General features: G+C 44.4%; 1 protein-coding gene across 1 annotated transcript in view; it reads left to right on the forward strand.

Annotated features, from left to right (window-relative positions):
* Nucleotides 1–25,696, forward strand: part of LOC126273435 (protein prickle-like) — a 566,943-nt gene that overhangs the window by 514,994 nt on the left and 26,253 nt on the right. Inside the window, exon 4 of the mRNA XM_049976988.1 lies at nt 17,599–17,802. Coding sequence (XP_049832945.1) covers nt 17,599–17,802 — 204 coding nt within the window. The remainder of the gene's footprint in view (nt 1–17,598; nt 17,803–25,696) is intronic.

A 25,696-nucleotide genomic window follows, 5' to 3' on the forward strand; every position in this document is an offset into this window, starting at 1 on the left:
GAGGCAAGGGTCCAGAGTTCGAGTCCCTACCCGGCACACAGTTTTGGTCTGCCAGTAGTTTCATATCAGCGCACACTCCACTGCAGAGTGAAAATCTCGTTCGGGAAGTTCACTGTCAGCACAACATTAAAGGACAACAGTATAGTGCATAGTTTCATGCACACTTGCTTTTATAATTACAGTTTTGGCATCTTTCATGGCAACAGTTCTTTTACTCGGCACATCAAATGTCAGAGGAGTTTCGTCCATATTCTCTATTTGGCTTAATTCCACACTGGTTTTCTTTTGATGTTGAATAATAAAGTGATGGACAGATAATATTTTCCTTCATACTCCTGTGGCATTTTCTGAGATATTTTGCGTTTGGTTCACATGCAACCCACACTGGTTTTCTTTTGATGTTGAATAATAAAGTGACGGGCAGATAATATTTTCCCTTCATACTCTTGTGGCATTTTCTGAGATATTTTGAGTTTGGCTCGCACGCTGAGGCCATGACGGTTCATAAACCTTTAACACTAAACAACTGCACCCTTAAAGACTGTTAAGTTCCACTGTAGCTCTAGCTTATGACCGTGTATACGAATCATTGTTGTATTAATTCCAATGCCATTTTGACAGTGTCCTTGAATCCTTTTCAATAAGTCATCTTCTAATTTTGGTTATTTTGCACTCAGTCCTCTATTTCCACATTTTGTCTTCCTTATATTTTTCAAAATGTGTGTGAATTCCTAAGGGACCAAACTGCTGAGGTCATCGGTCCGTAGACTTAGACACTACTTAAACTAACTTATGCTAAGAACTTTCGTTGGGAGGGGCTTCACGATTAGTGACATGGAGCCTCTAACCGCGCGGCCATTTTTTTTTTTAGGTTCTTCTTTAGTAGCCGCCAATCGCGAATGGTTTGTTTATGTTGGTGGGGGCCCGAAATGCCGCTCAGCTGCCCTGTTTCCATGTTCTTCTGCAAGTGCTGTTACTTTCAATTTATAGTCCCCTTCATGTGAATACCTTTTACTTTTTCCAGTATGAAACTAGCTACTAACAAAAATATTGCACTGTTATCCATAACACAAAAAACAACTTCCAGTTTAAGTTCAGTGGCCCAGTAGACTGCAAAGATGCATCATAGGCTAGACAGTGCCCTGGGTTTGTGCTTGTGGAGAGGGAGGGAGACAGTGTTGGCAAGCTTGCGAATCCCCGCAACTCATGTTCGTCGCTTCGGTGCACTGCTGCTGCTAGTTGAATCCAAAGTTGCCAGACAGTTGGGTTGGGTTGATTTGGTGAAAGAGACCAAACAGCGGGGTCCTCGGTCTCATTAGATTAGGGAAGGAAATCGGCCGTGCCTTTCAAAGGAACCATCCGAGCATTTGCCTGAAGTGATTTAGGGAAATCACGGAAAACCTAAATCATAATGGCTGGACGCGGGATTGAACCGTCGTCCTCCCGAATGCGAGTCCAGTGTGCTAACCACTACGCCACCTCGCTCGGTGCCAGATAGTTTTCCGCGGCATCGAATATATGGCGATTTTTAAGACTGGCGGGAATTTGTATCAAACACTCGACATTTTTATATTGATTTCGAGTGTAAGACTCTAACAACCGTGCCACAACAAAGGTCAAAATTTAATAATGATTGTGGTGTTGCACACGCTCTTAAATACTGCATTTTCGAGCAACAACAAAGTTAAATTATGTGGCAGGTGTCATTAGAGCACAGTTAATAAAGTCATTTCATGTAATAATGAATAAACTAGGCACTCATCTTTTCGTGTTTACCACGCTGGTCGCGTTGTAATATCATGGCTCAATCGTCGAAAATCTAGGTGGTGATGATTCCAAGCTCGGATGCAAAGAGGCCTAGGTGTTATTCTGCGATATTCAAAAGTCTTATAGATGTTTTTCACAAACCATTCTTGAAGATTAAACCTTTGAATGTTAGCACAAGATGTAAAAAAAGTAATCAGCACTCCGAATTTAAGTTACACTTTTTTTATTGCTTTTGCTGCAATATCACGTAACACACAAAACATCACTTCACAATGCAAAACATACTTGAAAACATCTTCCTCACTGTTAAAGTTCACATTTCATAAGATGACTACGTTATGCGTCTTTCCAACATGACGTCCAAGACTTGAATTTCTCAAGGTCGGACTCTCTAACTAACTAATAATCGCTTACGCGCCCAAAAATCAGAGTTACAAGTACGTCAAAGATCATAGTGACAAAAGAAAGAATACACATAAGAATAATATCATCGGTGTATCAAAGTACCTGTACATTAACGAAATCAAATGTGAATGTTGTCCCAGAAATATGTCAACTATTTTGAAGAAACACACTAGAATATGGCTGGTATCGAGAGGTTCAGGTGAGGTGCCGTAATGGTGACGTAATTCAAGTACCATTACAAGACGTACCTGAATTTTGTAGACAATTTTTCGAAGAAAAACTGCGCCCTACAGTTCACCGTTTCTGCCACTTGTTTCGAATATTTTTCCCTTTAATCTTGGTGGTTTAGTATTTCGATTTGATTATAAAAAAAGAAAAAAAGAATGTAATTAACAGTTGTATGTAAATATTGTTAAAAATCGTTTTATAGATTTTTAAAACATTTGTAAAATATTTCACCTTTTAATCACTTTCTTTCGTCTTCTTGTACATTTTAAGGATTTGGGTGAAGAGGAGTTTCTGGAAGTCCATTCTGCGCCCATATGGGGCGAGGAGGGCGAAATTACAATACGGAAAAATAGGTGGGTAACGTTGTCCCATTATAGTGGTCCACTTTAGAGAGCGCGTTCAGAATAATTGACACGCTTGAAACAGTCTGCATGTTCGGAAAGACACCGTAAAACAGCGCGCGCTCTCACCGCTCTGACACAGTCCGAATTGACGGCAGGAGGGAGCGGGCCCGCAGCTGGGCACGGCTTTATCGCCACTTGGCACCGAGCGACCGCCGCCTCACCTGTTGATTCGGAGTCGTTGGCGGGGTGGCGCGCCTTTATCGCGCATCTCGGCCCAAATGACGTTCCACTTGCTGAGCGGCGTGGCCCGCTAAGCGCTCGCCCGTATTCAATATCGCCGGCACGAACTCAGATTGTTTGCTCAGATAGCCGTGCGGCAGCTCGCTATTGCTTTACAGCGCGGCGCTTGGCGAACCGTTCTTCCAGGACCACTTCTGCCACCGCGCCTTCCTGGCAACTTCAAGTCGTACTTCGCTCAAGTACAGTCGCATACGACGTAACGTGGATGGCCGCATAACTGTTTCACAGAAGAAGACCGCACTGCGGTTCCTTCTCTAAATCCTCGCACAAACGAAAAAAATGGCTGACATCGAAATAAGTGTCCAAGGAATAGAAAAGCAACTGGAATCATTCTACACAGAGTACGCGAAAGAACTTGCTCCCCTTCTAACAGCCGTGTACCGCAAGTCTCTAGAGGATCGGAAGGTTCCAAATGATTGGAAAAGAGCACAGGTAGTCCCAGTCTTCAAGAAGGGTCGTCGAGCAGATGCAGAAAACTATAGGCCTATATCTCTGACATCGATCTGTTGTAGAATTGTAGAACATGTTTTTTGGTCGCGTGTCATGGCGTTTCTGGCAACCAAGAAACTACTCTGTAGGAATCAACATTGATTCCGGAAACAATGATCGTGTGAGACCCAACTCGCTTTATTTGTTCATGAGACCCAGAAAATATTAGATACAGGGTCCCAGGTAGATGCTGTTTTCCTTGTCTTCCGGAAGGCGTTCGATACAGTTCCGCACTGTCGCCTGATAAACAAAGTAAGAGCCTACGGAATATCAGACCAGCTGTGTGGCAGGATTGAAGAATTTTTAGCAAACAGAACATAGCATGTTGTTCTCAATGGAGAGACGTCTACAGACGTTTAAGTAACCTCTGGCGTGCCGCAGGGGAGTGTTATGAGACCATTGCTTTTCACAATATATATAAATGACCTAGTAGATAGTGTTGGAAGTTCCATGCGGCTTTTCGGGGATGATGCTGTAGTATACAGAGAAGTTGCAGCATTAGAAAATTGCAGCGAAATGCAGGAAGATCTGCAGCGGATAGGCACTTGGTGCAGGGAGTGGCAACTGACCCTTAACATAAACAAATGTAATGTATTGCGAATACATAGAAAGAAGGATCCTTTACTGTACGATTATATAATGGGGGTACAAACACTGGTAGCAGTTACTTCTGTAAAATGTCTGGGACTATGCGCACGGAACGACTTGAAGTGGAATGATGATATAAAATTAGTTGTTGGTAAGGCGGGTGCCAGCTTGAGATTCATTGAGAGAATCCTTAGAAAATGTAGTTCATCAACAAAGGAGGTGGCTTACAAAACACTCGTTCAACCTATACCCGAGTATTGCTCATCAGTGTGGGATCCGTACCAGATCTGGTTGACAGAGGAGATAGAGAAGATCCAAAGAAGAGCGGCGCGTTTCGTCACAGGGTTATTTGGTAAGCGTGATAGCGCTACGGAGATGTTTAGCATACTCAAGTGGCAGACTCTGCAAGAGAGGCGCTCTGCATCGCGGTGTAGCTTGCTGTCCAGGTTTGGAGAGGGTGCGTTTCTGGATGAGGTATTGAATATATTCCTTCCCCCTTCTTATACCCCCCAAGGAGATCACGAATGTAAAATTAAAGAGATTCGAGCGCGCACGGAGGCTTTCCGTGAGTCGTTCTTCCCGCGAACCATACGCGACTGGAACGGGAAAGGGAGATAATGACAGTGGCACGTAAAGTGCCCTCTGCCACACACCGTTGAGTGGCTTGCGGAGTATAGACGTAGACGTAGAGTATAAGATGATGACAGTTACTAGCGTGCTCCTGGTATTTTAATGAGGATTGCACTCGAGTCATTATGGTGGGATTACGAACAAGTAGCGAAAATTGTCCGTTTTTAGCGATATCTCTGTTGTGACGAGAGAACCACTTTGTTACCGCTCGACAGTCCGGTCGCGAGTTACTCGGGAGGGGCTACAGCTGGCGGCGCAGAAGAGAGGACGACAGCGAAAGAGACGGGAGGCTGACCAGAGTCCGGGAGGCCCGGCCATCGCGCTTTCCGGGCACGGACGGTCCGTCGAGGACGCGTCCTTGCAGGCGACGCTCCGCGCTAAGGCGCCCGCCTACACTCTACCAGAGACACGGCCGCAGCTGCGCCGCGACGCTCACCGATGCCGCCTCTGTCGCGACGCGCACTTCCTGTCTGCGCTGAGGCTTCACCGCCTGAAACACAGCCCTCTACGTCACCGAGGAAGCAGTACAGTGTGTTAACTGTAAGACGGCAGTGTTGGGAGGGGAGTGTGGGGTGAGGAGGAAGCAAGCATTGGCCGGCGAGGGGAGTGGAGCCCGAGGGGGGGGGGGGGGGGGGGGGAGGCAAGGCACGCCTACCAGTTGAAGTGCTGGCACTACAAATTGCGCGTCATGCTTACACGAAAGCAGACGAAAGGCTTGCAAGCAAAACTCGCTTTAAATGTTGTTCGTAAACGAAACTGAAATTGTCATGTACATTAAAATCCATATATATATAAATGATTGTATGTATGTTTGTCTACTATGCGCTCACAAACCATTCATCCGATTGCAATGAAACTTTAGTGAGTTTGCTCTCCGAACGCCCGAAAAGAGTAATGGACAATGTTTCGAGAGTATGGTCACTCTTAACATACGTAGCTCAATTGATGCCGGCACGGTAGCTCAGCGTGTTCGGTCAGAGGGTTAGCAGCCCTCTCTAATAAAAAAAAACTGAGTTAATCGATCAAAAACGAACTTAAACGGATGTATTACGACGTCCGCCCCCAACAGATGCAACGAACGAAATGAGACTTAAAAAAAAAAATAATTAAAAAAAATTATTAGGTATGGGCTTATCATGCAGCGGGCCCGGGTTCGATTCACACTGCTCGCAATTTTTTACTTCATTCCTCTCAATGTTAAACTAGTTATTATAAAATTTAAATATACTTAAACAGGTCATATAGTATTACATAACTGTCAATCTCTCTATATATAAATGAATGTATGTATATATGCTCTCTGTGCGTTCCCAAACCATTCATCCGATTGCGATGAAATTTTGGCGATTTGTTCTCCGAACGCCCACGAAGGTTCCTAGCCGGAAAAAAAGAAATAAGACACATTCTTGAGCAGATATGACGTCATAAACAATGAGATGCCACCGCCGGAAAATACCCAGATTATGCATCCACTGTTTGAGAGTGAGAGCACTTAGCGACTAGCAACAGCCGTTACATACAATTTCAAACCTGACGAAAATTTTTCTCTCTGACACCCCCCACTAAATAATGAAAGGATAAAAGGTTGTCGCTTAGTACATTTCCTCAGTACATACCGCAAATCTGCCGCAGTAGGATGACGTTTTAATGTATTATTTCGTTACTATTAAATGTAATCGCAAAATATTTCGCATACAGTATCCACATATATCAGTAAATGCGCCGGTAAACATGTCTCTTTTACGAGATATAATTCAGGAAAAATGACGTGGTAAACATCGAGTTGCGTGAAAAAGTGCCGCGTCAGGCATGACCTTTGGTTCTACTATTTCTTCACTACTATCACTATTCGCAACACGTTTCGCAAACGTGTTAAAAAAAGTGCATAAAACCACGTGCGTATTCCTACAAAACGTTGTGCAAAATTTTAAATTTTAAATTTCCGAGATTTCTTGCGTTACGAAGCACGGGCGTACTGCAGATGGTCCAGCAACTGCCTCTTCACTCAACTGCACAATAAAAACACGCAGAACAGTACAGCGCAAAACAATAACGAAGCAGACAACAATGGCTACCTTTTACAACACAGTCAGCTACGTAATGTTAGCAGCAGTCGAAACTGCGTGCTTACCGAAGCCTCCCGACGTTTACCGACTTCTACCGATTCAGGACTAGGGAGAGGTCTGCCATCGAAAAGTTTACACACTGTACGTTCCGAGGCCCAAGTTGATGCCGTATTCCTTAACACAAGGCGCTCTATACAGTTCCGCACTGCCGCCTCTCGAATCGGAGCCCAGTTCGAAGCGGAACTTATCACTGAAGACAGTTCTACTCCAGCCAATGAGATTCCAGGCGAAGACGTGTCTGGAGAGGTGCCGGACCTGGTGGGACACGAACCTGACTGTCGCCCGCCACCTGACAACCGGGAGGGATGGTCTAGCCTACCATTTTATTGATAGCAGGAACCTTTCTTTGTCATCCGCGACACCCTTACAACACAGCAGTACTGCGTCGATATTCTGCACCCCGTTTTGTTGCCCTTCATGGGAAGCCATCCTGGGCTTAAATTTCGGCAAGATAACGCTCGCCCGCACACGGCGAGAGTTTCTACTGCTTTTCTGAGTGCTTGCCAAAGCCTGTCTCGGCCAGCAATACCGCGGGATCGCTTCCCAGTTGAGAACGTTTGCAGCATTTTGGGTAGGGCCCTCCAACAAGATTGGGATTTTAACACTGTAAGCGCGCCAATTGGACAGAATTTGGCACAACATCCCTTACGAGGCCATCCAGCAACTCTATCAATCAATGACAAGCCAAGAAACTGGTTTCATAACGGTCGTAGGACGACGAGAGCTTTATTGGCTGGCTCAATTTGTGGAGCTCTCTCTCTTGGATAAATCATCCAGCTTTTCTGAAACTGTAATCACTTATTTGCCTGTAGATGTACCTCACATTTACCGACTTCCATTCCATTCGGGTGATGCCTTTGTCGAGCGTCTGTGTTTTTCTGCTTAGAATATACAGGGTGGTTCATTAATAGTGACCGCGCCAAATATCTCACGAAATAAGTATGAAACGAAAAAACTATAAAGAACAAAACTCGTCTAGCTCGAAGGGGGAAACCAGATGGCGCTATGGTTGGCCCGCTAGATGTCGCTGCCATAGGTCAAACGGACATCAACTGCGTTTTTTTTAAATAGGAACCCCCATTTTTTTTACATATTCGTGTAGAACATAAAGAAATGTGAATGTTTTAGTTGGACCACTTTACTCGCTTTGTGATAGATGGGGCTGTAATAGTCACAAACTTATTAGTACGTGGTATCACGTAACATTCCGCCAGTGTGGACGGTATGTGCTTCGTGATACGTTACCCGTGTTAAAATGGACCGTTTACCGATTGCGGAACAGGTCGATATCGTGTTGATATATGGTCATTGTGATCAAAATGCCCAACGGGCGTGTGCTATGTATCTTGCTCGGTATCCTGGACGACATCATCCAAGTGTCCGGACCCTTCAGCCGGCCGCGGTGGTCTCGCGGTTCTAGGCGCTCAGTCCGGAACCGCGCGACTGCTACGGTCGCAGGTTCGAATCCTGCCGCGGGCACGGATGTGTGTGATGTCCTTAGGTTAGTTAGGTTTAAGTAGTTCTAAGTTCTAGGGGACTGATGGCCTCAGCAGTTAAGTCCCATAGTGCTCAGAGCCATTTGAACCAGCCATCCGGACCGTTCGCCGGATAGTTACGTTATTTAAGGAAACAGGAAGTGTCAGTCAAGTGTGAAACGTCAACCACGACCTGCAACAAATGATGATGCCCAAGTAGGTGGTTTAGCTGCAGTCGCGGCTAATGAACACACCAGTAGCAGACAAATTGCGCGAGAATCGGGAATCTCAAAATGGTCGGTGTTGAGAATGCTACATCAACATCGGTTGCACCTGTACCATATTTCTATGCACCAGGAATTGCATGGCGACGACTTTGAACGTCGTGTATAGTTCTGCCACTGGGCCAAGAGAATTACGGGACGATGACAGATTTTTTGCACGCGTTCTATTTAGCGACGAAGCGTCATTGACCAACAGCGGTAACTTAACCCGGCATAATATACACTATTGGGCAACGGAAAATCCACGACGGGTGCGACAAGTGGAACGTCAGTGTCCTTGGCGGGTTAATGTATGGTGCGGCATCATGGGAGGAAGGATAATTGGCCCCCATTTTATCGATGGCAATCTAAATGGTGCAATGTATGCTGATTTAGTACATAATGTTCTACCGATGTTACTACAAGATGTTTCACTGCATGACAGAATGGCGATGTACTTCCAACATGATGGATGTCCGGCACATAACTCGCGTGCGGTTGAAGCGGTACTGAATAGCATATTTCATGACAGGTGGATTGGTCATCGAAGCACCATACCATGGCCCGCACGTTCACCGGGTCTGATGTCCCCGGATTTCTTTCTGTGGGGAAAGTTGAAGGATATTTGCTATCGTGATCCACCGAGAACGCCTCACAACATGCGTCAGCGCATTGCCAATGCATGTGCGAACGTTACGGAAGGCGAACTCTTCGCTGTTGACGGGAATATCGTTACACGTATTGCCAAATGCATTGAGGTTGATGGACATCACTTTGAGCATTTATTGCATTAATGTAGTATTCACAAATAATGACGCTGTAACAGCATGCGTTCTCAGAAATGATAAGTTCACAAAGGTACATGTATCACATTAGAACAACCGAAATAAAATGTTCGAACGTAGCTACGTTTTGTATTTTAATTTAAAAAACCTACCTGTTACCAGCTGTTCGTCTAAAGTTTTCAGCCATATGTTTGTGACTATTAGAGCGCCATCTATCACAAAGCGAAAAAAAGTGGTCCAACTAAAACATTCATATTTCTTTACGGACTACACGAATATGTAATAAGAAATGGGGGTTCCCATTTAAAAAAAAAAAAAAAAAAAACGCAGTTGATATCCGTTTGACCTATGGCAGCGCCATGTAGCGAGCCAACCATAGCGCTATCTGGTTTCCCCCTTCAAGCTAGACAGGTTTCGTTCTTTGTAGTTTTTTGGTTTGACGCTTATTTCGTGAGATATTTGGCCCGGTCACGATGAATGGACCACCCTGTAGGTTGCAACTCAGAGCACGGATTGCGGCAGTGGAAAACTTTGGAACAGAGGCGTTGTACATTACGGTTTCGTTTACTGTTGAAATTCCGAGATCATAGATTCCTTGAAGAGTTAACCACCACACTGCTTGCTCGTACACGTAATGTCAGTCTTACACAACTCGCAAACGCGGCTCGAACAACCCGAAACAGGGCGAGGAAATGGCCTTGTAATAAAAGAAAAACATTACCGATCCTTTTTTTTCTTTTCACCGCTGAATTTCTACTTCTACCCATGCACCATTTCACGCATCAAATTACACATGACTCATTTAATAGCTGCAAGCCTCCTTTATAATACTCATCGATTAATGAGACGGCTGCCGGTTTCTTCATTCTAATGGTGACGCCTGTACACGGGTTAGTATACGCTAGCAGCTAACCAGTGGTAGAAGAGCGAGTCATCTGGAGAGCGTAGTCGTAGCAACAGCGTACCTGTTGCCTAGCGACGCCTTCCCGCCCCAAGCACTCGTGGCCAGACCGTATCCGGAGAGCTTACCGCTCCGACGGCGAGCTGCCGATACTATCTCCAGCGGCTGCCCGCCGTACTGAAGTTATTAATACCTGTCTCGAAAGTGGTTCAAGGGAGCCACTTTGGGAATTCGGTCGGAAATCACTTCTATGCGAACTAGTGATCACGCCACTTATACTCCCCAACGATATGAAATTGCGCAGCTCTTTGCCAGCCACAAGCAACCGTCGGCAGATGAGAGTATTAAGACTGCCTTGTAGCAGTTCGGGTAAAATAGTTTCAAAGGAGCAACATTAATGTTACCGGCCGTGCCCTGAGGTGCACGTCACGTCATCCTAACTACGTTAGCGCCCTTTTTCCCCAGTCGCAAATGATACAGTGCGGGGTGCCAAAGCCTGTAATTCACCATCGCCGACCTTCAACGGGAAGGCGAAACACTAGCCACGCAAAAGCAAAATTAATGGTAATCATGTTGTTTTATAGTGTTTGCCGAAAACAGATTTATCCCTTTTGAGCTTAAACGCTCACGGAAGGCGCTTCTCACAACGTCGACTCCCAGGGGAAAGGCCCGACGCAATTGATATTCTACCAAAACACTCTCCACACGCCATCGTTGAGGTATATGGAAATACGAGGGCGAGTCAAATGAAAACCTTAAATTTGTAGTAAGAAATCGAAATTTCGCGCCGTTATCCTGTAAGTTGGTAAGCGTGCTACAAACAGAGTGCAGAATGGCCTGTAGGTGGCAGCACAGTGCACATGCACACATATCGTCGCAGTATCAGTATAAAGATGGCCGCCCCACTTGCGACTTGCACCAGGGAACAACAGTTATTCGGTTTTTGCGTAGTGAAGGTGTGAAACCTAGTGAAACTCATCGACGAATGAAGGTTCAGTACGGTGATGCATGTTTGTCACAGGAGGAAGTCTACAAAATTGGGTAGGCAGTTCGAAAATGGAGTGAATTCAGTGGAAGATGCTCCTCGTCCAGGTCAGGCACAACGAGTTGTGACTCCACAGAACAGTGCAGCAGTTGAAGCCACAGTGAAGGGAAACTGCTGAATCACACTGAATGACGTTGCAGCATGTTTATAGATTAGTCATGGGTCAGCACACCACATTGTGCATGATGTTCTCCAGTTTCACAGAGTATCTGAAAGATGGGTGCCACGGCAGCTGAGTCCTGAAATGAGAGAACGACGTGTTGATGCTTGTGAAGAACTTCTTCGGCGCCTTGAACGAGAAGGTGATGGCTTCCTTGCAAGAATCGTTACTGGGGACGAAACCTGGGTTCACTTCCGCCAACCGGAAACGAAGAGAGCGAGCAAAGAATGGCGCCATTCCTCATCACCAAAACCAAAGAAATTTCGAACAGAACCATCAGCAGGGAAGGTTATGCTGACTCTCTTCTGAGACGAAAAAGGCGTCATTTTGGCGCATTACATGCCTAGAGGGACCACTGTCACCAGTGCATCACACACAGATCTCCTAAAAAATCATCTGCGGCCTGCAACCAAATCAAAGTGATGTGGATTGCTGTCAGCAGGTGTCCTTTTCGAACATGACAGTGCAAGCTCCCACACTACCCGTACAATCACAGACCTGCATTTTGAGTGTCTTCCTCATCCACCATACTCACCAAATCTTGCCCCAAGTGACTTCTAAATGTTTGGACCGTTCAGAGACGCAATGGGAGGAAAGACGTTCCGTTCTGACGGAGAGCTACGCCACGCGGTGCATGAGTGGTTGCACGGACTACCAAAACAATTTTTTTCTAAAGGATTTAATGCACTTTGTAAGCGCTGGAGGACTTGCATTGAGCGTGGGGGAGATGATGTTGAAAAGGGATACAGCTTTGTACCACTTCTGCACAATAAACAATATTTTTAAAAAATTAAGGTTTTCATTTGACTCACCCTCGTACTAAGTAGTGTATAAAAAACGAAGGAAATGGTTCAAATGGCTCTGACCACTATGGGACTTAACTTCTGACGTCATCAGTCGCCTAGAACTAAGAACTACTTAAATCTAACCAACGCAAGGACGTCACACACACCCATGCCCGAGGCAGGATTCGAAGCTGCGACCGTAGCGGTCGCGCGGTTCCAGACTTAAGCGCCTAAAACCACTAGGCCACTTCGGCCGGCTGTCTACTGGTGTGATTGAAGAGCTTTACATACATCGGTAGTGACTAGAATCTTACTATTACTAAGGTTCCTGTCGTCTGCTAGGATAAATGCATGTGACAGTCATAACAGTTCTTCTGCACGTTGCATGTAATGGCAATTTGCGGGAGTTACAATCACAGTTGCGGTGACTGAAAACAAAAGGCATAGAAGTCATGGCTTACAAGTACTCACTACTGAGAAAAGAGTTATGGTCACATTGACACTGTCTGTTCCACAAGAAAGTGTGCGCCATAAATTTAAATGTAATTTCCGCAGCGAAATCTCTGATATTGGTCTCGAACCTGTACTCATTGCGCTTTTGCACAGTATGTAGATAAACAGTGTGAAAGTTGTATTTCTTGTTTCGTCAGTTGCAGTTTAAAATGAGTGCGATGCGTCACGAGGCCGTGTTCCTTGTAAATCATACAAAGGGAACATAGCTTTCGTATGTAGCTGCTGGTAAAATTCTTAGGAAGTCAAAGACATTAATTGCGAAGTGGGTCAAGACAGTGGGCTGTCCACTACGGATTGGCCTGCAATGTCTCCGAGTGCAAATCCGATCGCAAATGTTTTGTCGTATATTAAGATGAAGCTTAAAGGAAAGCCAATATATACTTTGAAGCATCTGTCATATAAAATCAGGACGATATGGAGATCGTTACCAGGAGAATATGCAGAAAATCTCGTGAAAAGCATGCCAAAAAAGTGCCAGGCTATAATCGATATGGCGGCGATTGGATTAACTATTAGGTAGTTGTGCATGTATTTTCATGTTAACATATATTTATAATAGCGTCTTGTATTTCATACAGGTAAGGGCTACGCTTTCATTTAATGGAACACGCCGTACAGATACAAACAATGTACGCATAGCCGAACTGTGGAAATATATACAGTATAACAGCTTAGTAGTCCTAAGATTCTAGCCACTATCGACGTACGTAGAGCATGGGTTCTACCAGTAGACAGTGATCAGCTATTCAGTCGCTTCTGCGCGGTATGAGTCTGTTCACAGCGTTAACGCCTATTACAGTTTTAACACGAATGTGTACAATAATGTAGCACAGTTTTCATAGATTGACGACGTAATTCATAGATTGACGACGTAATTCATGTTACTATATAATGACAGGTAACTCTGTTCAATTGAGAACCACTATTTTATTTGGTGCACTACACACTGAAGAGCCAGAGAGACTAGTACATCTCCTAATATCGTGTAGGGCCTCCTCCTGCACTTAGAAGTGCGCCACAAGGACTCGACTAATGTCTGAAGTAGTGCTGGAGACAATTGACACCATGAATCTGTAAGAGTACGAGGGGGTGGAGCTGTCGTCTGAACAGCACGTTGCAAGGCATCCCAGCCATGCTCCGTAATGTTCATATCTGGGGAGTTTGGTGGCAATCAGAAGGTTTTAAACACAGAAGAGAGTTCCTGGAGGCACTCTGTAGCAATTCTCGATGTCTGGAGTGTCGCATCGTCCTGCTGGAGTTGCCCAAGTCCGTAGGAATGCACAATGGACATGGCTTGTGCAGGTGATCAGACAGGATGCTTACGAACGTGTCACCTGTCAGAGTCGTATCTAGATGCATCTGGGTTTCCATATCACTCCAACTGCACACGTCTCACACCATTACAGAGCGTCTACCAGCTTGAACAGTGGAATGCATGGTCAATGGATTCATGAGGTCGTCTCCTTACCCGTACACGTCCATCCGCTCGATACAATTTAAAACGAAACTCTTCCGACCAGGCAACATGTTTCCAGTCATCAGCAGCCCAATGCCGGTGTTGACGGCCCAGGCGTGGCGTACGCCTTCGTGTCGTGCAGTCATCAAGGGTACACGAGTGGGCCTTAGGCTCCGAAAGCCCATATCGATGATGTTTCGTTGAATGGTTCGCACGCTGATTCTTGTTGGTAGCCAAGCATTGAAATCTGCAGCAGTATGCGGAACGGTTGCACTTCTGTCACGCTGAACGATTCTCTTCAGTCGTCGTTGGTCTCGTTCTTGCAGGATCTTTTTCCGGCAGCAGCGATGTCGGAGATCTGATGTATTACCGGACTCCTGATATTGACGGTAGACTCGTGAAATGGCCGAACAGGAAGATCCCCACTCACCGGTACCTCGGAGAGGCTGTGTGCCACTGCTCGTGCGCCGACTGTAACCAACAGGGACTCAAAGGAAGGCCTCGGCGCTTGTTCGTGACGCCGCGTCAGCTAGGCACGGCGAACGCCAGGTCTGTTGCAGGCATATTCATAATGGGGGTGTCTCTCTTTCTGACACAGGAAAATGTGAAACTATTGGCGGTAGTTGACCAACACACATTGTTCTGAGAGCTTTCTGCAATCAATTAATTGTGCAATTCATTACACTTCTTAACAAATAGTGTACTCCTAAACTTAAATTTCCACCTGTTTTAAGGATTGACATACAAAAACAACTTTATGGTCCAGCAGCAACAGAATTCGTGCTTCTTTACCTTATTTGTAAATCTCAGGAAGTTACGTTTGTACTGGGTTGCTTTTACAAGAAAATGTGAACATATTGGTGCTCTTCTTTAGGTATCTTGGTTGACTATGGACTGAGGAGCACTGAATGTTAAGGAAATATCTTGCGATTGTACACGTTGGGGGAGGGCGTGGGGAACAGAAGAAGAGGCAAAAGAGAGATACTTCTTTTATCAAATAATTTTTTTTTATCTTATAAAGTTTCACCTTTGAGTTGCAAGAGGGAAATATTTATCTTTTCTAATGCGCATGTTTAAAAACAGTTTAAGCTTAGCAGTATTTTCGATGTATGAAGCTATTTTGTTTCCTGTTTAGAATTCCTTTCGTTGAAAACGACTGTAATCTAATGACTGGCAACAGGTGGTCATTTACACATGTAATTTAATTCACATTTCCAGTGACGATGTCGAACGAAAATAAATAAATAAATAAATGAAAGAAACGAGTTCATTGTAAGGTGGTTGGGGTAAGTTTGGATACCAAAATGGATCAAGTAAATGCAGTTATTTGAATGTAAAATTTCCGAAGCTTGCAATGGGGCAAAGCATCTTCTCATACTGATCTAAGTTTGTTTCGACAGGATTCTGTAATACATAACTATGATCTTCATTTGTAGCTTTACGATAGTAAGAAAATTTTTCGTCTAAGTAAAACTGCAGAATCCAAAACAATATCAAACATTTTCTCCAAAAATAAGAGATTTATAGTGATAAGCACACCCAGGCGTTTCTGTCTGCAACAGACCTGGCGTTCGCCATGCCTAGCTGACGTGACGTCACCAAAAAGCGCCGAGGGCTTCCTTTGAGTCGGTGTTGCTGTAACAGCACGTTCAAACTCACTTAACCCTAGGACGCCGAAGGAGGGGGTTCGCTGAACCCACAATTTTTTTATGTCCCCTGCCTTTGCCCAAGTAACTTTCATACTACATATTCCCTTTGAGTTATTGTTTGTTGGCTATTTTATGAAACGTTAGTGTCAATACATTTTATAGAAAATTCCTGTTTGAAAGAAAAAGTAAACAAACTTATTATGGGTCCAACAACCCCCCCCCCCCCCCCCTCCTTCTTAGGCTTCTATGCTATAGAAAATTTTCCTTAGTAGGATTTCGTATTTATCATCTCTACAACAATGCAAGTTAGTTTCTTGTTGGTTGGTATTCTTGATATTCACAACAATCGGTTTACTTTCAGCTGTTATTTATCTTGTAAACTTGCAGTGAGTCAGTGCAGTTCCCAACACGTAGGCCTCCAGTAACTTTGGTGTCCTACACAGCAAAAACGAAACCAAGTAAAAACTTACTGTTGTTGTCAACAATGCACCAAGATAAAGGCACTGTTGGAGGAGAGAAGAATAAAACCGAGATAAATGCATATTATAATTCCACTAAAGGTGGAATTGCTATCATTGATCAAATGGCGCGTATGTACACCTGCAAGAGGGGAACAAAGAGATTGTGTCTATTTGTATTTTACTCTCTCATCGACATTTCTGCTATCAATGCAACCACCATATTCATCCAGCAACATCCAAGATGGAATGAAAAGAAACACAACAAATGGAAACTTTATCTTGTGCAAGCTGTGATGGAACTAGTGAAATTGTAGGTTCTTTCTCCTGAAAGAAGTGCCAATGCAAGAGGGTTATCTAACCAAATTGTTCAATCAGTGGAGACTATTCTACAAAATAAAATGAAAGAAGTGACAACAGAAGCACGTCAGCCTCCTGCAGGGAAAGGTCGGTGCCATATTTGTGTAAGAAAAGCTAAAACAAAGAAGCAGAAGTTCGACATTCTAAGTAAACCAAAACAGCATTGTGGACAGTGTCATAAACATGTGTGTAACACACATTCAGAAAAATTGTGAAGTGTGTCTCTTGCCTTTAAGTTGTGGACTCAGAGCAGTCTATTGTATATGAACACAATTGTATTTTATATTGTAATATGTCAATTTTTTAGTCTCTCAATCCAACATTTATAACAATTAACAACATTTATAAACCGATGCCTTAGTTAAAATACATAAACCATTTTGAAAGTTGTAATTTGTCGTCAGTAAACTTATTTAATACCTGTGGGTTCGCCGAACCCCACCCCCCTCCCCCCTTAGGCATTCAAGTGAGAAAAAAAGGCTTAGGCGTCGTAGGGTTAAATCTTGATAACCTGCCGTTGTAGCGGCGGTAACCGATCTAACAATTGCGCCAGACACTTATCGTCTTATGTAGGCGTTGTCGACCACAGCGTCATATTCTGCCTGTTTACATGTCTCTATATTTGAAAACGCATGGCTGTACCAGTTTCTTTGGCGCTTCAGTTTAGGAACCTGATGATGGTCAAACAACTGAAACCTGTTGTACGAGTATAAATAAAGCTGTTTACCAGCAGCTCGAGACGGTAGTGTGACATCTATCAACTGTCGGGTGATGACAGCCAAAATGACGTCTCTGCTGCTGCGGCGCGCCGCCTGGAGCAGTACAGTGGCAGCGTGACAGTGGAGTGAGGCCGCGCCGTGGCGTGTTGCAGTGCGAGGAGCCGCTGTCGGGCGGCGACATGGCGGTGTTTGCGTCGCGGGCTGGCCCCGCCGCCTGCTGGCACCCCGCCTGCTTCACCTGCTGCGTCTGCCGCGAGCTGCTGGTAGATCTCATCTACTTCTGGAAGGACGGCCGCCTCTACTGCGGCCGACACCACGCAGAGACGCTCAAGCCGCGCTGCTCCGCCTGCGACGAGGTGAGTGGACACCAACAGAGCTCAGCTGGCGGCTAGCGCGACGCCTCCCTACCAGGCGCCGTTGACTTCTAGGCTTTCTTTGCAGTAAAACCTCCAGTGCTACATTCCTGTGAACGTTACTTTCACGGTCCATTGAGGAGTCCTGTCGCCGTTTGACGTCACAGCCTTAAGGCGAGGACTCCGAGAGAGGTAGGCCGCGGCGTTTATGACACATCACGTGACACTACACGTCTTACGAGTGAGTGCAGCCGTCTCCGGTGCGTAGCGAGTATTTCAGACGAGTTTAATAATTCTCAATTTCGCGTTTAAATGCATGCGAGCAGTCAATAGCATACGACAAAGTTAAGACCTATAGCGGGTACCTTTCCGTTGGCATACTGATTTCCGGCGGGCCCTGTACGGAACCGAGCGTTCACGAAGTACGGCGGGCAAGCCGACCAGGGTGACATCACAGATTTCATTGCGGGGCTTGTATCTCTCGTGAGACCCCTCTGCAAGGCGGTTCTCGAAGGCGGTATGGCACGAACATGGAGAGTGCTCTTCATGTCGGCCGTCATTCAGCAGCAGTATCTACAGCCAGGGGACAATGTAATGAAGTGCACTTCACAGCATGTCAGTCGGTATAGTGAGACACTGCCGTCGGATTTTGTCTTTTAGCATCCGTAATGAGGTCGGACGATCGCGCTAGACGCTGAGCCGACATTCGCCACGCCGGACATTTTCCACGATTTTACCTGCTTCGAAGTGTTGGGTCCCTTGTCTCCCCCTCCTCCTCTCATCACTTACTGAGCCTTTCCACTGATTTACTTAAGACAGGACCAGAATCTCTTTGGATTTTCCGCCACATTTCTAGAGAGACTTTCGTTGTGGAAACTATTAAATGCATCTCGCATTGAAATCCGCTACAAATTCCAAGCCTCACTTACATACTTTGGAAGGATTGGAGACTGTCTCTTAGAAAGACGTCAACCAAATTTTTAGCTGCTTTTATAAACTGATATATTTCGCATTTAGTTTTGGTGAATTTCTTTGTTACGGAATTGAGCCTCGCTCGACTGTGTGTTCACTAATCCCTGTACCCGTCGTGATGCTCAAGATTATTTGTGGCTAAGAGGTCAAGTGTATTTTCGTAACCATCTACAATTTGAATGGCCTTGTGAACTAATTGTTCAAAATCATTTTTTAAAAAAAGCGTTTAGAACAATTACGGAAGTTGTTTTCTATCTACAATAGGGACTGAAAACGTATTTTTGTCGACATATGGAAGGTAGATTGAAGTCACTGCCAACTATAATTGTATGAGTGGGGTACCTATTTGTGATGAGACTCGAGTTTTCTTTGAACTGTTCAGCAACTGTTTCATCTGAGACCGAGGGTCGGTGAAAGGAGCCAATTGTTAATTTATTCCCGTTGTCGAATATAGCCTCTGCCCATACTAAGTCACAGGAACTATCTGCTTCAATGTCGATTGTGTGCTGATACACACATTACATTATTTTTCCTTACGTTGTGCTTCTTGTTTCTGTTGTAGTGCAGATCATTACAGTTACGGCTTATCCCTCCAAAACCTAGGATGCTTCCTATGTAACCAGAGCTAAACAACGTAGAACAACAAAGTACGTTACAAGATTTCCTTATTTCTAACCTTTTTAGAATTATACGTTGACTTTAGATGACATTTAAATCATAGATGTTCTTATCTCTATTCAGTGAACTTATTTTCAGTCATGTTTTGGACGGTGTCCCGCTACACTTTATTAACTAATGTTTCTCTGTAAGGGATATCAGATTTTAGAGAGTAAATTAATATGGAGTATGTCGTTCTTCTTTTCAAACATTCCCATTCCCATTTATTCTTTCCTTATTGTCTTTTGGGCATGCAGTTGTAGCAATTAAAGTAGGAGCAAATGCAGTGATCAAAAATAAATTATTAGCGTACATTCGCATTCTCTTTACATCGTTCATTTCTCGTTGCTCCCCTGCCGATGGACTGTTTCTATCGTAATCAGTAGGCGTGAAAGGAAGCTACCGTACAGACAGAGGGATCTATATTTATACTTGGAAGAACTAATTATATACTGATATATCCGTCGGTATTGCTTTCGTTTCCCAGAAATTTTAAATATTTCGATTTCGGAAAAGAAGCTCTTTATTTTGCCAAGATGTCGAAGAAGAAGGTCCCTTAGGTACTGGTTGTATCGAGTAAGATGTGGAGACGGCGGTTTGAAAGCGGACAGAAGTAGTACGAGGAAGGGCGTCCCTTACCTGAGGGATCGCTACTCAACCTACTTGGCGAAGGGGCAAGTGTGGCGAATGTCCGGCGTGGCAAATGTTCCGGCATTTGCGCTAGACTTGCGACTTCAGGCAACCCCACAACCAATTATCACACAGCCTGAGGTCTGGGGACGTGGGAGGCCAAGCATGGAGGCTCAGCAGGCGAACCTCACCAAACGAGGTCTGCTGACATCTTTCACGCGCGAAGCAAGATGGGTTGCAATATCACCCTGCATAAAGGTCGTAAATTCCAGCAGGTGTTAACAAGCCAGGCTAAGGGTGATCTGACTCCCTCTCTCACTACAGCTCATTTTATACACGGTTCTCATGCAAATATTTCAATATGTTGTTATTCTACAAGTAAAACTAAAATAACCTGAAGATGGCAATCACGTCGAATTAGGCTTATTTTAACCAAAATATGTATTCGAACACAGCAGCGTCTTGGTCTCATAGCATAATACATAATGTTCACGTATGACATACAGGGTGATTCGCGAAGATATGCAAATATCTTAATATGTTATTCTACAAATAAAACTAGAGAAAAAAGTTCATATAAACATATGTGGGCAAATGTTTAGTTACGGAGTTACGGCCAATAGATGATTTTGCCTGAAATTTAGCAACTTTGCAAATATGAAGCCAACGAAAAACTGTACGAGATTAAATTAAAGCACGATTTCCTCATATTTTGTTGTTATTGATCTGTTGAATCCGTTAAACCAGGTCTCAGACGTGTATCTGCAGTAGTTTTCCAGAACATCCAGCGAAGCAAAGACGTAATTTCATAAAAATTTTATTAACTACTTGACTCAATTCTAGACAATTGCACGAAGTTTTTAACAGTAGTTATAGAGAATTTACTTTGTACTGGTGCCCAGGCTACACTGAACAGCATCCATAATATCCTCATCATCGTTTTCACATATCGAGCGCTCGTACTGATTATGAACGCTAGCTATAGAACCTGACTCCCGTAACATTCGAAAGACTCCGCTAATGGTTCGTGAATTCGGAATCCTCCGAGCCGGATAACGTACGCAGTATTCGTTTTAACTGCAGCCGTAGTATTACCATCAAATTTGCCATAAAGAAACAAGATTTCGGCATATTCTTCTGTTGTAAATTCGAAAGACATGACTTTTTCATAAATTATCTACAAACTACAACAGTTACTGTGTGGTTTCAATTAAATACAATTTTGTTGTTATGTTTTTTCACTGAACAAAACACAAAACTAACTCGTTTCAAGGTTACGAAACGATTGAAACAACTCACTAACAGTTGCGACCAATGATGTAAACGTGTCTACATTCATAAGGGAATGTAAACAAATTTACTTCTAAAATAATCTTTGCTTTTCTGGATTTTCTGGAAAGCTAATGCAGATACACGTTTGGGACAAGTTTTATTAGATTCACCAGATCAATAACAAAATAAACGGAAATTGTGCTTTACTTCAATCTCGTAAGTTTTGGGGTGGCTTCATATTAGATTAATTTCAGGAACACCAGCCTCCTTCTCGAGTGAGCGTGATAACGAGAAGAGAGGAGGAGGGACGACCGCATGGACAGAGAGGGAGGAGCAAATGAACGGAGAGAGTGGACAGAAGAGACTGATAGCGGAGGGAGGGGGGAGGCAGGAGGAGGTGGAGAGACCGTGCGCGTTGGGAATGGAGGTCGTGGAAGGAGGAAGAGGGTATAGGAGATGGACATAGAGGGGGTGCAGGAGGAGATGGACGGTGAGAGGAGGATGGAGGAGATTGACTGGTAGGAGAGTAGAATAAATAAATACCCAGGCAACGCGTGGTACTCAGCTAGTCATCTATAAAGGATCTACATCTACATGATTACTCTGCTATTCACAATAAAGTGCCTGTCAGAGGGTTCAATGAACCACCTTCAGGCTGTCTCTCTACCGTTCCATTATCGAACGGCACGCGGGAAAAACGAGCGCTTAAATTTTTCCGTCCGAGCCCTGATTTCTCTTATTTTATCGTGATCATTTCTCCCTATTCAGGTGGGTGCCAACAGGATGTTTTCGCAATTGGAGGAGAAAACTGGTGATTGAAATTTCCTGAGAACATCCCGTCACAACGAAAAACGCCTTTGTTTTAATGATTGCCACTCCAATTCACGTATCATGTCTGTGACACTATCTCCCCTATTTCGCCATAATACAAAACGAGCTGCCCTTCTATGTACTTTTGCGATGTCGTCTGTCAGTCAGTCCCACCTGATGCGGATCCCACACCGCACAGCATTACTCCAGAATAGGGCGGACAAGCGTAGTGTAAGCAGTCTCTTTGGTAGACCTGTTGCACCTTCTCAGTGTTCTGCCAATGAATCGCAGTCTTTGGTTTGCTCTACCGACAATATTATCTATGTGATCGTTAGAGTTTAGGTTATTTGTAATTGTAATCCCTAAATATTTAGTTGAATTTACAGCATTCAGATTTGTGTGACTTATCGTGTAATCGAAATTCAGCTGATTTCTTTTAGTACTCATGTGAATAACTCCACACTTTTCTTCATTCAGGGTCAATTGTCACTTTTCGCACCATACAGATATCTTATCTAAATCATTTTGCAAGTCGTTTTGATCATCTGATGACTTTACAAGACGGTAAATGACAGCATCATCTAAGACGGGTACTCAGATTGTCTCCTATCTCGTTAATATAGATCAGGAACAATAGAGGGCGTATAACGTCCTTGGAGAACGCCGGATATTACTTCTGTTTTACTCAATGACTTTCCGTCTGTTACTACGAACTGTGACCTTTCTGACAGCGCCCCTACGTCTTCCCTACTGAACGTCTCCAGGCTTGTTCCTGTGAATCACCCTACCTACGAGCCTATGAAAATAGGCCTCACACGCTGTTGGAATGAAATATTACCATAACAACGGAGACTGACATGTCTCAACGTGCTCCGCAAAGTGGGCTCAGACGTAGTAAAACGAGTTCGTGAATGCGTTATTAAAGAGAGCACCCATTTTCAACATACGTGACAAGCAATGTGTGCGACGCTATGAGGCGAAATTACATACTATACATACTCACACTTTTAGATGTGTGAAACTTTTCGACCACCCTGTAGTAGCAAGAAGTCCCATGCGCCTCATACCGCTATTAACCCTAGGACGCCTAAGGGGGGGGGGGGGGTTCGTTGAACCCTCAATTTTTGTATGTCCCCTGCCTTTGCCCAAGTAACTTTCATACTACATATTCCCTTTGAGTTATTGTTTGTTGGCTATTTTATGAGACGTTAGTGTCAATATATTTTATAGAAAATTCCTGCTTTGAAAGAAAAAATAAATAAACTTATTATGGGTCCAACAGCCCCCTCTCCCTTAGGCTTCCATGCTATAGAAAATTTAGCTTAGTAGGATTTCGTATTTCTCATCTCTACAACAATGCAAGTTAGTTTCTTGTTGGTTGATATTCTTGATATTCACAACAATCGGTTTACTTTCAGAGGAAGTGATTGTTGATGTAAGTCAGCTGTTATTTATCTTGTAAACTTGCAGTGAGTCAGTGCAGTTCCCAACACGTAGGCCTCCAGTAACTTTGGTGTCCTACACAGCAAAAACGAAACCAAGTAAAAACTTACTGATGTTGTCAACAATGCACCAAGATAAAGGCACTGTTGGAGGAGAGAAGAATAAAACCGAGATAAATGCATATTATAATTCCACTAAAGGTGGAATTGCTACCATTGATCAAATGGCGCGTATGTACACCTGCAAGAGGGGAACAAAGAGGTTACGTCTATCTGTATTTTACTCTCTCATCGACATTTCTGCTATCAATGCAACCACCATATTCATCCAGCAACATCCAAGATGGAATGAAAAGAAACACAACAAATGGAACCTTTATCTTGTGCAAGCTGTGATGGAACTAGTTAAATTGTAGGTTCTTTCTCCTGAAAGAAGTGCCAATGCAAGAGGGTTATCTAACCAACTTGTTCAATCAATGGAGACTATTCTACAAAATAAAATGAAAGAAGTGACAACAGAAGCACGTCAGCCTCCTGCAGGGAAAGGTCGGTGCCATATTTGTGTAAGAAAAGCTAAAACAAAGAAGCAGAAGTACAACAATCTAAGTAAACCAAGACAGTATTGTGGACAGTGTCATAAACATGTGTGTAACACACATTCAGAAAAAATTGTGAAGTGTGTCTCTTGCCTTGAAGTTGAGGACTCAGAGTAGTCTATTGTATATGAACACATCAGAATTTTGTATTGCAATGTGTCAATTTTTTATTCACTCAATCCAATATTTATAACAATTAACAACATTTATAAACCGATGCCTTAGTTAAAATACATAAACCATTTTGAAAGTTGTAATTTGTCGTCAGTAAACTTATTTAATACCTGTGGGCTCGCCGAACTCCCCTCTCTCTCTCCCACCCTTAGGCATCCAAGTTAGAAAAAAAGGCTTGGGCGTCCTAGAGTTAATAGACCAGAGAGCAGGGCTGTTAAACTCGTCGGCTGCGGCGAATCGCACCTGGACGCCAGACGGCCCTGCACTCGGGCTGGGGACCCCGCCGCCCCTGGCATTACGTATTCTGAGAGGCGGCGAGCAGCAGGCGCGGCCCGGAGACGCTGGCATTCCCCGCTGGAAGACTGCCAGGTCGCCGCGGCGTCGGGTCGGACGCCGCATCGAAAGTGGGCTCCAGCGTACAGGCGGCGAGCCTAGTGTAGTAGGAGCACCTCTGGAGCGAGCTCTGATGTGCGCACAACACAACTGACAACATACGGTTCCCCCGAAGTCATGGGGCTGTAGAACGATCTACGGTTCGCCGGCAAGTGTTCTGCAGATTCTGAACCCCGATACTCCCCGAGTACTTGCAGATCCAATTCAAAAGTTCCGTGCCTTATTTATATATCCTTTTCATGGGCATGTGAGTAATTTGCGTTCGATATCTGCAATGAACTTGGCTTAAAACCTTCAAGAGACGAAGGCAAGGCCATTTGCTTGTTTGGTTTGCAGCAGCGTCGCGACGCGAAATTTAACCGACAGGAAGAAGATGCTCTGGTATGCAAAGGATTAGCTTTTCAGAGCATTCACACAAGGTTGGCGCCGGTGGAGACACCTACAAGGTGCTGACATGAGGAAAGCTGCCAACCGATTTCTCATAGATAACCACCATTTGACCGGCGTTGCCTCGTGAAACGTTGTTGTGACGCCTCGTGTAAGGAGGAGAAATGCGTAGCATCACGTTTCCGACTTTGATAAACTTCGGATTGTAGCCTATCGCGATTGCGGTTTATCGTATCGCGACATTGCTGCTCGCATTGGTCGAGATCCTATAACTGTTAGCAAAATATGGAATCGGTGGGTTCAGGAGGGTAATACGGTACGCCGTTCTGGATCCCAACGGCCACGTATCATTAGCAGCCGAGATGACAGCCATCTTATCGGCATGGCTGAAGCGGATCGTGCAACCACTTCTCGATCCGTGAGTCAACAGCTGGGGACGTTTGCAAGACAACAACCATGTGCAGGAACAATTCGAAAACGTTTGCAGCAGCATGGACTATCACCTCGGAGACCGTGGCTGCGGTTACCCCTGACGCTGCATCACAGACAAAAGCGCCTGCGATG

Source organism: Schistocerca gregaria, chromosome 5 (assembly GCF_023897955.1).
Source record: "Schistocerca gregaria isolate iqSchGreg1 chromosome 5, iqSchGreg1.2, whole genome shotgun sequence".
NCBI classification, from domain to species: Eukaryota; Metazoa; Arthropoda; class Insecta; order Orthoptera; family Acrididae; genus Schistocerca; species Schistocerca gregaria.